At 40.8% G+C, this 14,376-nt stretch overlaps 1 protein-coding gene across 16 annotated transcripts in view; it reads right to left on the reverse strand.

Annotated features, from left to right (window-relative positions):
* The window catches only part of CDK12 (cyclin dependent kinase 12), a 79,962-nt gene that overhangs the window by 25,092 nt on the left and 40,494 nt on the right, over nt 1–14,376 (reverse strand). For all 16 annotated transcript variants that reach the window (XM_051824898.2, XM_070060757.1, XM_070060758.1 and 13 more), the window contains exons 7-13: nt 12,616–12,672; nt 12,140–12,241; nt 7,580–7,657; nt 6,454–6,570; nt 5,847–5,978; nt 1,974–2,185; nt 241–693 (exon numbers count right to left, since the gene is read on the reverse strand). In XM_051824898.2, coding sequence (XP_051680858.1) covers nt 241–693; nt 1,974–2,185; nt 5,847–5,978; nt 6,454–6,570; nt 7,580–7,657; nt 12,140–12,241; nt 12,616–12,672 — 1,151 coding nt within the window. The remainder of the gene's footprint in view (nt 1–240; nt 694–1,973; nt 2,186–5,846; nt 5,979–6,453; nt 6,571–7,579; nt 7,658–12,139; nt 12,242–12,615; nt 12,673–14,376) is intronic.

Consider the following 14,376-nt stretch of genomic DNA (forward strand, 5'->3'; position numbering starts at 1 on the left):
TTACTTACCTAGCAAATGGAAAAGCAATCAGTATATGAAAAGTGCTTTGAGAAGCTTTGAGACTTAAATAAAAGAAGCCAGGCAAGAAATACATCACTTGGTGTTAAGTTCTCCTGTAGACTAGGTTACAGAAAACTGATACTGAGGCCATTGATGTGAAAAAGAAAATGTTAAAGAAATTTTTAAGAGGATCAACAGACAGCACCTGAGCTCAATGAGATTCATGACCGGTCTGTTTACCTGCTGCCTCCTCCTGTGGCATTGTGGGAGTTCTTCGGGGTCCCTGTGGCCCACTGTTCTTGTCACTGTTGTTTTCCTCCAGGTTGCCTGCTGGCTCCTGGGTTTTCATCAGCTGACTCAAGAGAACTGCCAACATATTCTGCATGTCAGCTGGTGTGCTTGAAGCTTCAGGGGTTGTCTGTTCTGCTGAAGGCAGGACCACTGGGGCAGGGGGTGCCTCCTTTAAAGACTCCTCTGGGGCTATGGGCTCTGAGTCCTGCTGCTGGGAACTGGCTTCCGTCAGGGCACTGATGGATTGGTTCAGAGCTTCCAGCTGCTGCTGTATCTCTGGGTTGGAGTGGATGTTAAGCAGCTGTGCCATCTGAGGGATGCTCAGGTCGGTTTGGCTCTGCAGCAGGTTCAATAACACTGCCAATTCACTTTGATTTAGCTGCTGTGTGATGTCACCAAGGCCTGTGGATAGACAGTGGAACCAACATAAGCGGACGAGGCAGGGCAAGGGCCCTTTGCCTTCTTCAACTGGTAAAAGCAACTTATAATATCCAAAAAATGATGGTTCATTTTGAATGTCTCGTTTTTCATGCCTCAAATTGTCCCGACAGGGGCAGGTGTTTGGAATAGCAGTTAAGACACTGCTTGGGATGCCCACATCCCATGTTGGAGTGCTTGGGTTTGAGTCCCAGCTCCTCTCCCAATTCCAACTTCCTGCTGGTATACACCCTGGGAGGCAGCAGCTGATGGCTCAAGTGGTTGGGTCCCTGTCACCCAGGTGGGAGACTTGGATTGCGTTCCTGGCTCCCGACTCTGGACTGGCCCAATCTGAGCCATGGCAGACACCTGGGGGGTAAGTCAGTGGATGGGAGCTCTCTGTTTGTCTGTCTCTGTCTCTCAAAAAAAAAAAAAAAAAAAAAAAAAAAAAAAAAAGTCATGACACACATGACACAATTTGTTATTCTTTACACTTTTGCTTAAAAATACAGGGACTTAAAAACATCTCTGCATTGTGTGTAAAAGTTGTTTCATTTTATCTGTATTCTTCAATGTCAGTGATTTTCAACCCTTACTATACATAAAAATTATTAGGAGAGATTTTAAAATTCAGATGTCTCAAGTCCCATCCCTAGAGATCCAGCAACTGTTACAAGGTACTTATTTGTAAAGCTTCCTGGATGAGTCCAATGTCCAGAATCAATGCTATAGGTAAGCAGGGAAGGGAAAGTGAACCAGAAGAGCATATGTAGTAGAAAAATCGGTGGTGCAACAGGACTATTTTGTTACAACAGTTAGGACATGGCTTTAGCTTTATAAATATTTAGAACAAATAACAGTCCAGAGAACTAACACATCTAGCAATTGTGATTTAACATGATTATATCCTAAGATCTTATCAAATCTAACATAAACAGAACTCCAAATTATGTATGTTGGAAAGCCATGATAACTAACTTTAAATTAAATTTTGCTTACCTAATTCACTGATTTAGGCCACACATCTGAGACACAGAGTTTCTTATCCAGGAAAGGAAAATTTAAAAGGACTGCCCTTCTGGACAATAAATACAAAATCTGGACTATCTCTTTCTGTTCATAATGAGAACATCAACGTTTTCCATAATACTCTACTGGACAAAAACTAAAAGACAAAGAGATACACACACACTCCTTGCACTTAACCTTCAAAACCTGCCAAAATGTGCTTATTAAAGGCACAAAGACCCCATTCCAGCACTGACCTATTGCATCCCCAGCCCCAGGCTCCACCTTGCTAGGAGCAGGCTGAGGTAGTGCTGGGCTGCTGTTCTTCACAGGCTCAGCACTTGTCCCTGAGGTAGTTTCTTTTCGAGAGGTTTTGGATGGAGGTGGCTCTTCCACCACAATACCACTTTGTCGCTGCCGTCGTCGCTTTTTACTCCATAGCTCATGGCAATCCTGCCAGTGGGGGAGGCTGGAAAAAGAAAACAAAGGGGAATGCACTGAGTAGATGGATGGGCAAGAGATTAAAATGGGAAAGCAAAGATGTCGAGAATGGAAAGAGTTGGAAGACATAAAAATATCCAGGAAAGTTACTAAGTAGATAGCAGCAGTATAAAAGGAAATCATGGCAGAAAGTAGTCTGAGAAAGTCCAAAAGATTTACACAATGAGAAATGAGGATCTTGCTAATTATTAGGGGCATATTTGCTGTATAAACGCTCATATTCCAAATATTGTTCTTCCTAGGTATACCAAGAATAAAGAACTCCACTGGTCAAGCTTCAGTCGGGAATAAATAGGACGACAGAGATATTGACTTGTTAACGTCTACAAAGTCTAGGAAAGGTGGTGATTTAAATCTTGGAAACATGTGAGGGTACTTCAAAAAGTTCACTTAAGGCCGGCACCACGGCTCAATAGGCTAATCCTCCGCCTAGTGGCACCGGCACACCGGGTTCTAGTCCCGGTCGGGGCGTTGGATTTTATCCCGGTTGCCCCTCTTCCAGGCCAGCTCTCTGCTGTGGCCCGGGAGTGCAGTGGAGGATGGCCCAAGTGCTTGGGCCCTGCACCCCATGGGAGACCAGGAGAAGCACCTGGCTCCTGCCTTCAGATAGATGCGGTGCGCCGGCCGCAGTGCGCCGGGCGCGGCAGCCATTGGAGGGTGAACCAACGGCAAAAGGAAGACCTTTCTCTTTCTCTCTCACTGTCCACTTAAAAAATTCACTTAAAAAAAATGGAATTAGGGGCCAGCACTGTAGCATAGAGGGTAAAGCCATTGCCTTCAGTGCCAGCATCCCATATGAGCACCGGTTCGAGTCCCAGCTGCTCCACTTTTGATCTAGTTCTCTGCTATGGCCTGGGAAAGCAGTAGAAGATGGCCCAAGTCCTTAGGCCCCTGCACTTGCATGGGAGACCTGGAAGAAGCTCCTGGCTCCTGGCTTTGGTTCGGTGCAGCTCCGGCTATTGCAGCCATCTGGGGAGTGAACCAATGGATGGAAGACCCCCACCCCCCGCCTCTTTGTAACTCTGCCTTTCAAATAAATAAATCTTTAAAAAAAAAGTAATTAAGAGAATGCAGTTTTTGAAGTTTTTGAAGTATCTTTCTGTATCATGATTAAGTTACCTCTGTGCAACTCCTATTATAGAGGTTTTTTTTGTTTTGTTTTGTTTTGTTTTTTAAGTTAAAGTGTTTCAAGTCACATTCAGTTTATCAAAATTCTAGTGCAATGCTGGGGTCAGCATTGTGGTGTAACAGGCAAAGCTTATGCCTATGATGCTGGCATCCTGTATAGGTGCTAGTTCACGTTCCAGCTGCTCCACTTCCAATGCAGCTCCCTGTTAATGACATGGAAAAAGCAGAAGACCACGGCCCAAGTATTTGGGCCCCTGTCACCCAAGTGAGAGATCCAGATGAAGCTCCTGGCTGTTTTGACCACCTGGGGAGTGAACCAGCAAGTAGACAGAAGATCACTGTCTCTCCCTCTATGTAATTTCAACTTTCAAAATAAATAATGAATAAATCTTTAAATGTCTGCAAAAGTCAGGTGTGGGTCAGGCAAAAGCCAGGAACCAGGAACTCCATCCTGGTCTCCTATATCAGGGGCCCAAATGCTTAGGCCATCTTCTGTTGCCTTCCATGGTGTATTAGCATAAAGCTGGATTGGAAGTGCAGTAGCTGGGACTCAAAGTGCACCCCAGTATGGGATGTTGGTGTTGTAAATGCTGGCTTTACCTGCTGCACCACAAAGCTGGCCCTAGTCTTTATTAAGGTAAGAAAATGCTCTCCAAAAATCTGAAATGAAAGCTAGAACATTATGAGCAATAAATGCAAAGATAATACTTTCTGTATCTCATGTGGGATTTGAGTGTAGAACCTTTGGAGATCCTATGGAATACAGGAAGTTGATATGAATCTGATAAAAGACATATTCAAAGACCATATTTTTACATCAAAATTCAATAACCAAAAAAAAAAAAAAAATCAGTAACCTGGAGAGGCATTTGGCACAATGGTTAAGATGCCAGGTAACAGAGTGCCTGGTTCCTCCACTTCTAATCCAGTTTCCTGCTAATGTGTATTCTGTGAGGTATCAGATGATGGCTCAAAATCCTTGGGTTCTTGCTACTCATGTGGGAGCACTGGATTGAGTTCTGACTGGCCCAGTCCTGTCTGTTGGCAGCATTTGGGGAGTGAACAAGTAGATGTAAGATCTCTCTTTCTCTGTCTCTCACTTCTCTTTGAGAATAAATAATTGTTTAAGACTAGGAATGCCATTGCAAGTATGAGATATACATGGTCATCACAGAAAAAGGTGATTCAAGCAGATGGAATGGGGAAGAACAAAAATCATAAGGAATACTTAAAAAAATAAAAAAATAAAGGGACCGGTGCTGTTGTGCAGCAGGTTAAAGCCCTGGCCTGAAGCACCAGCATCCCATAATGGATGCCGGTTCAAGACCCGGCTGCTCTTCTTCCGAACCAGCTCTCTGTTATGGCCTGGGAAAGCAGTAGAAGATGGCCAAAGTCCTTGGGCCCCTGCACCCAAGTGGGAGACCTGGAAGAAGCTCGTGGCTCCTGACTTAGGATCAGCTCAGTTCTGGCTGTTGTGGCCATCTGGAGAGTGAATCAGCGGATGAAAGACCTCTCTCTGTCTCTACCCCTCTCTATAACTCTTTCAAATAAATAAAATAAATCTTTTAAAAAAATTATTTATGTCTATGAAAGGCAGTGCAACATAGAGAGAGCAAGGAAGAGACAGATTCAGAGAGAGAGAGATATCTTTCATCTGCTAACTCACTCCTCAATTGGACAAAAGAGTCAGGGCTGGGCCAGGACAAAACCAAGAGCCAAGAACTCCATCCAGGTCTCCCACATAGGTGGCAAGGCCCAAACACTTGGTCCATGATCTGCTGCCCTCTCAGGCACACAATTATGCAGGAAGTCAGGTTAGGAGCAGATCAGTGGGAACTCAAACTGGCAGTCCAATATAGTATGACAGTGCCACAAGCAGAGCCTTAACCCAGCTGTGCCACAATGCTGGCCCCAAGCAATATATATATTTTTTTAATTTAAAGATTTATTTATTTATTTGACAGGAAGAGTGAAGAAAGAGAGAAAGAGAGAGAGAGAAAGAGATAGCTTCCATCTGCTAGTTCATTTCCGAGATAGCAACAACAGCCAGGCCTGGGCCAAGCAGAAGCCAGAAGTGAGGAACTCAATCTGGGACTCCCATCTGGGGGCAGGGGCCCAAGAACTTCGGCCAGCATCTGGCGCTTTCCCAGGCATATTAAGAGGAAGCAGCTGAGACTCCAAGGAATACTTTGAAAGAGGTTACTGTACAGGGCAAAGTGATAGGGATCCACAGACCAAAGAAGATGGCTTGAGTCAAATTAGAGCAAAGATCCTAGCTAAAACTATTCCTCATTTAAAAAGCAAAACAAAACAAAACAACAACAACAACAACAACAAAAAACCACAAAGAAATAAATCTCCTTATCACCAAAAAATAAAGGAAATCTCTCTATTTGAGACTTAATTGCTATTTGCAGTTCTTTAAAAAAAAACTATTATTTCTCATCTCCTGAGACCCAGGGGTAAACTTAGTGATACTGCACACAGCCATCAGCACTTACTCTGGAGGAGCCATTTTGCTGAGCTCGACATCTTTAAGGAAGTCACTCTGTAGGGTCTGTTCAGCTGTGCATCGCTTGCTAGGATCTAGTGTCAGCATGTGGTCCAATAAATCAAGTGCTGCTGAAGGAATGCTATGGAAAGGAATAGAGAACAGACAAGTTCACAAAGACTCCATAGTTAATAAACTTGTAACTTGTGTCAAAAGGTCTCTGAATTCTTAGCTCTATGCAAAACCAAGGAAAGGGAATTTGAAGTTGGAAGCAATCAGATCTGCTCCCACACGGGACATAAGAAATGCTATAATATAGGCAAAAATAATGAATCAGTGTTCCATTTTCTTTTTTCCTTGGGAAGATCCAAGGAAATATGGAGAAAACTTATATAGTGTTTAAAATAAAATGATATTCTATCATCTAAAACCTTCAGGGAAGAAAATTTATGAAAGGGCTATGATAAAAACTAATATACTGTTCAAAAACTAAATTTCTTCTATGGTATACTATCATATAATAAATTGGGACAATACCAATTCTCCATTCCAGAAAAAGGTAAAGTTCCCACACCAGCCAGCCATAGAAACAAGATGTATATTTTTGCACAACTCACAAAGAGAATTCTTCTCGTAGACGCCTTCTATATTGCTTCTTCGGTTTCATGGTATTGAAGTAGGGCAGTTTGATAACATCAGGCCACACAGCTGGACAAGGGCTACCACAGAGTCGGCTGAAAACAAAGCAAACAGCAAGAATAAACAGATGAATGAGTCATCATCATGAATTATAGAGATTTTAGAAACAGAAATTATTACCTCCTACAGTCTGGGAAATCTTTCTTAATATTAAGTTAGAAGACAAGCAGAAAGGTAAAATATGACCTTACTGCTCTAAGGATATAAGAGATAGAACAGAACTTACAAGATCTTGGTTACAAGATAGCAAAGAGAAAATACTAGCATACTAATCCAAAATGGTCTACATTTTTAGTTTCGTAAAACATGTTTTTAATCCCTCATGCAAATTTTCATTAGCGATTTTGTTGTGTTTAGTTCTTATTAATTTCAAAGGGCTGAGCTGGTCCTGTGGTTTCCTTACAGGGGAAACTGGGAGAAGAGAGCACAAAATTGAAAAGGTTTATAGATAATTAGGAGTGTATTTCATAACAAATAATAAATTACATATTACCTTTTTAAAATGTCTACATGTTTATTATATTTCACCTTTTAATTTTATTGATGAAAAAAAGCCAATCCAAATTCTATCTCAACACATGGCCTTCTCCAAATCTTTTATTATAGGTTCTATTTTATAAGGCTTTATTTACATGCTGTATACCTTACTAAACTCTGCTCTTTGAAGGCAGGGACTATCTTAATTATCTTTAAATCCTAAAGTCTAACAGAAAAAGTAATCTGTTGCATAATAGGCTCAATAAATATTGGTGGAATAAATCTAGTTATAATCTACTCTAATGATTAAAAAAAACTATCCTGTAAATGGCATGCTTTTTTGATGAAAAACTAATAAAAAATATGGAAGGCAAGGGCTGAAAATTAAGTGAAATACATACACATATATAGCACATGACAAAAGAGAAGCTGAACATAACTGAATAAAGAGAAACTTAAATGTATATAAGTACCATGAAATCATTTAGTGTGATGAATGAAGTGTTAGACAATGAGAATGAGATTACCTATCACACCTGGACACTTAAAACACAAGCAGAGCTGTACCTGATCAGTTCTAGCTGAGCCAGTTCCAGATTAGCTTGAAAGATGGGCTTCTTTGTGAACAGTTCTCCAAGGATGCATCTAGAAATAGTAAAATTGAGAGGTCAGAAGAGAAATCCCTGGAGTCTACTGAAAGTGTGTCTAAAAAGGCTTTTATGTCTTTTTTTTTTTTTTTTTTAAAGATTGATTTATTCATTTGAAAGGCAGAGTTACAGAGGGAGAGATCCTTCATCTGCTGGGTTAATTCCCCAAATGGCTGCAGGGGCCCGAGCTGGGCCAGGCTGAAGCCAGGAGCCCAGTACTCCATCCGGGTCTCCTGTATAAGCGCCATTTGGGCCATTTTTCACTGCTTTCTAAGGCAACTAGCAGGGAGCTGCATCAGAAGCAAAGCAGGCATGACTCAAACCAAACTGGCACTCTGATCTGGGATGCGGGCATCGCAGGAAGGCTTTTCCTTACAATAGTCTCTCAAACCTTACAAATGAAAAGCAAAAGTAAAATTTAATTGTTTTCAACATTAACTGCCAAATCAAATTCCAAACACAGTGTTGTCACACTTGGTAAAATAAGAGGCAGAAAAAATATCCCCACAAAAAACAGGTTTTCAAATTTCGGGTATAATTTTTTGTACTGGTCGTTCTGGTTTCTCCTCTGATTTGCATACTGTACTGCCCTACCAATTCTCTGTAAAGAACATCCTATAAAAATATCTATCCTCAGAGAAACTACCATGGGTCAGGCATTTTGCCTAGCTGTTAAGTAAGATACCAGCATTCCATATCAACGTTACCTGAGTTCAAGACCCAGCTTTGGCTCCAGACTCCAGCTTCCTGCTAATGTGGACCCTGGGAAGTAGCAGTGATGGCTCAAGTGATTGGGTTTTCCATGGGGAGTCCTAGATTACATTCTAGCTCCAGTTTCAGATCAGCCCTGCCCCTACAACTGTAGACTTTTCAAAAGTGAAACAGAACATGAGAGCATGTGGTTTCTCTATCTGCTTCTCAAATAAATGTTTTAAAAGGTAATTTATAAAACAAAAAGAGGGGTGAGAGCTGTGGCTGTGGGGTAGCTCGTTAAGCTGCTGCCTACAGGGCTGGCATCCCATAGGGGCACCGGATCAAATCCTGGCTGCTCCACGTCCAATCCAGTTCCCTGCTAATGTGCCTAGGAAAGCAGCTGAAGATGGCCCAAGTACTCAGGCTACTGCCCCACCTAAGACCTGGAAGAAGTTCCTGACTACAGTCTGGCCCAGTCCTGACCATTGCATCCATTTGGAGAGTGAACCAACAGACAGAAGATCTCTCTCTCTCTCTGCCTTTCAAATAAACAAATCTTTTTTTTTTTTTAAAAAGGCTTAATTTTCTATAGTTTTAATTTTCAATGTGTTTTTCTAATTTTCTTTCATTTCAGTTTCTAATTCTTCTGTAGAGAAGATAGCTTCATTATGTAATCAACACTTTGCTACTGCATTGAGGTGGCAGGTTGCACAGACTCAAATAATAGTACCAACAGAGCTATGAACTTTCGCCATGCATCTCAATGGGGCGTTAACTTTAGAGCCTAGTTGTGACAATTTAAATGCTAATACTGTCAAAGCAAATAGTCCAGAACATAAACACACTCAGCTTGAGTCAGTAAAATTTAACTAAAGCTTCATTTCATCTGGGTAGGCTACTGCAGAAATTATGCTTTCTCCATTACCCTGTTAAAATTTAAAGTAAAACTATAGTGCTCCTCTTAAAAACTGACATTAATAGAGGAAGAGAAAAAATGGGGAAAGGTGATTTGCTCTACTGAGAAGTATACTCATATACTAAAGTATAAGGTCAAGGAGAGTGTGTATAGGCATAAATCATACAACAGAAGAAACAATTATCCAACAGGGTTTGTTTATTTATTTATTTATTTATTATTTATTTATTTGACAGGTAGAGTTATAGACAGTGAGAGAGAGAAACAGAGAGAAAGGTTTTCCTTCCGTTGGTTCACTCTCCAAATGGCCGTTACGGCCGGTGCTGCGCCGGTCCGAAGCCAGGAGCCAGGTGCTTTTTCCTGGTCTCCCATGCGGGTGCAGGGGCCCAAGCACTTGGGCCATCCTCCACTGCCTTCCCGGGCCACAGCAGAGAGCTGGACTGGAAGAGGAGCAACCGGGACTAGAACCCGGCATCCCATATGGCGGAGGATTAACCAAGTGAGTCATGGCACGGCCAAATAGGGTCTATTTATAACATCCATGCCCCTAACATGCAAATTGTGACCGCTATATGGTTTTCCACTAAAACGAACTAAGACTCTAGAGAAATGGTTGATTGTTACAGGTCTGGGGCAGGAAACACAGGATAAGCCTAGAATTAGAATACAGGAAAGGCTTTCAAAGACTACTGTGGTGTATTTTTTTTTAAAGATTTATTTATTTATTTGAAAGTCAGAGTTACACAAAGAGAGGAGAGAGAGGAGGGGAGAGAGAGGAGAGAGGAGAGAGGAGAGAGAGAGAGAGAGAGAGAGAGAGGGAGAGAGAGAGAGGTGTTCCATCCGATGGTTTACTCCCCAACTGGCCCAACGGCTGGAGCTACGCTGATCCAAAGCCAGGAACCAGGAGTTTCTTCCAGGTCTCCCACATGGGTGCAGGGGCCCAAGGACTTGGGCCATCTTCTACTGCTTTCCCAGGCCATAGCAGAGAGCTGGATTGGAAGTGGAGCAGCCGGGTCTCGAACCAGAGCCCATATGGGATGCTGGTGCTCAAGCCGGGGTGTTAACCCGCTGCACCATAGCATGGGCCCAACTTCCATGGCGTATTAAAAGGACCCAGGAGGGGCCGGCACCGTGGCATAGTGGGTAAAGCCGTCACCTGCAGTGCCGGCATCCCATATGGGCACTGGTTCAAGTCCCAGCTGCTCCACTTCCAATCCAGCTCTCTGCTATGACCTGGGAAAGCAATGGAAGATGGACCAAGTCCTTGGGCCCCTGCACCTGCATGGGAAACCTGGAAGAAGCTCCTAGCTCCTGGCTTCAGATGGGACCAGCTCTGGCCATTGCGGCCATTTGGGGAGTGAACCAGCGGATGAAAGATCTCTCTCTCTCTCTTTGCTTCTGCCTCTCTATAACCCTGCCTTTCAAATAAATAAATAAATCTTTAAAAAATAAATAAAATAAGGACCCAGGAAATAATCTGACTAAGCTCCAACTAGTCAAGTGCTATACAGTTGAACAGAAATAAGATAATAACCACAATGGAGTATAGCACATTAAACATGTTTAAATCTATGAGTTCACAATGAAACTAAAAAGCAAACAAAAAAAAACCTTTTCATTGGTCATTTCTCTAGGAAAACAATTCATTATTTTGAAAACTGGTAAATAGAATGAAAAAATATTTATCGTACCTTTTCTATATGATTTATAACTACAGTTAGCTAAATAGGTAACTTATCATTATATAAATACTTCAGTAAGGAATGACATGACTAGAATGTGAACATCATGAAACAACCACAAAGGAATTAACAAGTGTGGGCAATAATCATCAACTAATAACAGCTCAAAAAATGATGTGTGTAAATCTGTTGATAGGAATGAATATTTTTTCAGACATTATTTAGAACTGCCCAAGTACACCCATAATAAAAAAAATAACTAATCTGCACTGAATTCTTTTATTTTCTTAAATTCTTCACAGATAATGCACTCATTTATTGCCTGTACTATGGGCAGCAGGCACCCACTGTTCCCTATTCCAAACTTTTATGTATCACTGATTATATAACCTGTTTTAGAAGTACTCAAAACCATCTGTAAAGTAGTTTCAGGGTTGGTTGGGAATCAGCACTGAATCTGCATGAGATTTACAGAAAATGAAAGAGATAAAGAATCATGCTTAAAAAAAAAAAAAAACACCACACAGATGCAATCAGAAAAATGCAAAATATGAGAAAACTGTAGGACAAATGACCTAGTTTCTTGTAAGGAAACTGTAAGAAAACAAAACCAAGAGAGGTGAAAGGGAGATGTATAACTAAAGCCGTGGATCTTATCTGAATTTCTTACTTGGTTCCCAATTTGAATTTTTAAAAAATTGAGGAAATGTTAAAGAAAATAAAGTATGTTATTTAGAGACAGTCAACTGATTTCTCTGACATCTGACCAAATGTTGATTTCCTTTCTTTTGAACTTAAGAAGAACCACAAAAGGCCAATGCAGCAAAAAACAGAGTACAAGTCAACAAAAGGAAAAGTTGGGGCTGGCACTGTGGTTTAATGGGTCAAGCTGCCATCTGCGGTGCCAGCATCCCCTACTGGCGCCAGTCTGAGTCCTGGCTGCTCCACTTCCGATCCAGCTACCTGCTAATGGGTCTGGAAAAGCTGCGGAGAATTGCCCAAGTGCCTGGGCCCCTGCCCTGTGGGTGACCCAGATGGAGCTCCTGGCTCCTGGCTTTGGATTGGTACAGCTCTGGCTGTTGCAGCCATTTGTAGAATGAACCAGCAGATGTCTCTCACACTCTCTCTGTAACTTGAAACACAAATAAATAAATCAATCTTAAAAAACAAAAACTTAAGAGAGCCTTACCCACAACTCCAAACATCAATGGCTGGTGTATACCGCTCTTCTCCCAGTAATAGTTCTGGAGGTCGGTACCATAGAGTAATAACTTTGTTTGTATAAGGGCGACTGAAATGTAAAAAATAACCATGACATAAATTTACCATAACTTCTGATGAACAATACTCACATATAATTAAATGAAATAGGAATAGCTGTCAATTAAAGATGAGATTAAAAGAGCTCTAGAGCAATGTAAGGGACTGAAACTAAACTGTGAAGAAAGAACTTTCTTTGCAAAATAACTTTCATTCCAATCTAGAGTAATTTATTTAGCCCAAAGCTGACTCAAGAATTTAGACAGGATTTACTAAAAATCTAGGTATTAAGTATTCAGATGATTAGGAAACTCTGAGAGTTACTGCAACTTGAATAATACTAGAATATACAAGACCAAAGGGATTCTTTCTATTCCCCACATGTAATTTTGATGAATACCTCACCTCTCTTCAGAGTTATAGAGCCGAGCAAGTCCAAAATCTGCTAGTTTGATTTGCCCACTGTAAGATAAAAAAACAATTATTTTTGTAAGTAACAGCAGCAGCCTCCAAACTAAACCTGAAAAGTCAAGCACAAATTTAAAAATTAAAGGAATTATAAAAACTAATTTTACCCTTTGCTCTATTGTTTCTACTCTTACTGGTCTTTTTATCCATGCAGTTTCTTTTGACTGCTTCAGTGTACAATGCCTTAGGCTTTTTGTTGAACAGCTACTGCAGTTTTGGATTGAACCAAACATTTCTTTTATTTCTTGGTAAACAACAGTGCCTAGAACATGCTGGATTAAATATTTATTGTTGGAGGGTAAAAGGAACAGGTTGTTCTAGGTTAAAATAAATTTAAGAGGCCTAATAAAATCAGCCCATAACCAATGATTAGTTCTGGTTTGAAGAAACTAGCTGTAAAGACATTTTTTGAGGTAATTAAAAAACATAAAATATAGACAGGGTCTCAGAAGATGCTAGAGAATATTTAATTTTGTTGCAGTATTTAGGAACAAATGTAATATCTAATTTAACTCAGGCAGAAAAATAAGAAGCAAATATGGTAAAATTAATTGTATATGTTAACCACTGTAGAGTCTCAATTTTCTTATAATTTTGACATTTTTCATAATAAAAAATAAATAACAACTTGGCAGTTATAAGTTTTTTCAAAAACTCTTTTTTAGTGATTTATTAGGATTAGAGCTGTGAGCTGAGCAAACAATTTTTATGATGAAGGAAGCCCTTTCTACCAACACACTGCCTTTATCTCCTATGCCACAAAAATTCAATTATCAACTTAGATGGGTTTTCACTTTCACCTGGTGAGTTTGTTAAACAGACTGCGGGGGCTGGCATTGTGTCATACTGGGTACACCTGTGACACCAACATCCCATATGGGTGCTGGTTTGAATACCAGCTGCTCCATTTCTGATCCAGCTCCTTGCTAATGTCCTGGGAAAAGCAGTGGAAGATGGCCCCTGTATTGGGCCCCTGCTGCCCACGTGGGAAACTCCAAAGAAGTTCCTGGCTCCTGGCTTTGGCTTGGCCCAGGTTCTTGGCTTCGGCCTGGCCCAGCCCAGGCTGTTGAGGCCATCTGGGGAGTGAACCAGTGATGGAAGGTCTCTTTCCCTCTGTCTTTCCTTCTCTCTTTCAAATAAATAAATATATCTTAAATAAAATAAAACAGATTCCCGGTTCCCATTCTCAAAGATGCTGATTCGGTAGGTAAAGGGCTCATGAATCTACATTTCTAACAAGTCCACATGTGAGACCAATACAGCTGCTCTGAGAAATATACTTTGAGAATCACTTCTTAAAGGGATCACAATCACATTTTGCTGTGCTTACTATTCTATCTTTGCCATGATGTCGAGGAATATTTATTTATAACACAAAATGTTAGGAAACTAGAAACCATTTAGTAATTATTTTGATTAATCAGTCATCTAAATATGTATAGCTTATTTAATCATCTTTATAGCCTTGTTACCTCTTGGGAAATGAAAAGCCAGCTCACTCTTTTGTAAGTGCCTGATTGCTCACATCAGGAAGAGATGGCTAAGAGACTGCTAGGAAATATTCCTCAAAGTATGAACAATGGGATGAAATATTAAAAGAAGGTAATTACTGGCAATAAAATTCTACATTCAATCAACCTTTATCATTCCTAGAAAAGACACCTTACCCACCTGCCCTGAACATTAATTATATTAACT

The sequence above is a fragment of the Oryctolagus cuniculus genome, chromosome 17, assembly GCF_964237555.1.
Source record: "Oryctolagus cuniculus chromosome 17, mOryCun1.1, whole genome shotgun sequence".
Lineage (NCBI taxonomy): Eukaryota > Metazoa > Chordata > Mammalia > Lagomorpha > Leporidae > Oryctolagus > Oryctolagus cuniculus.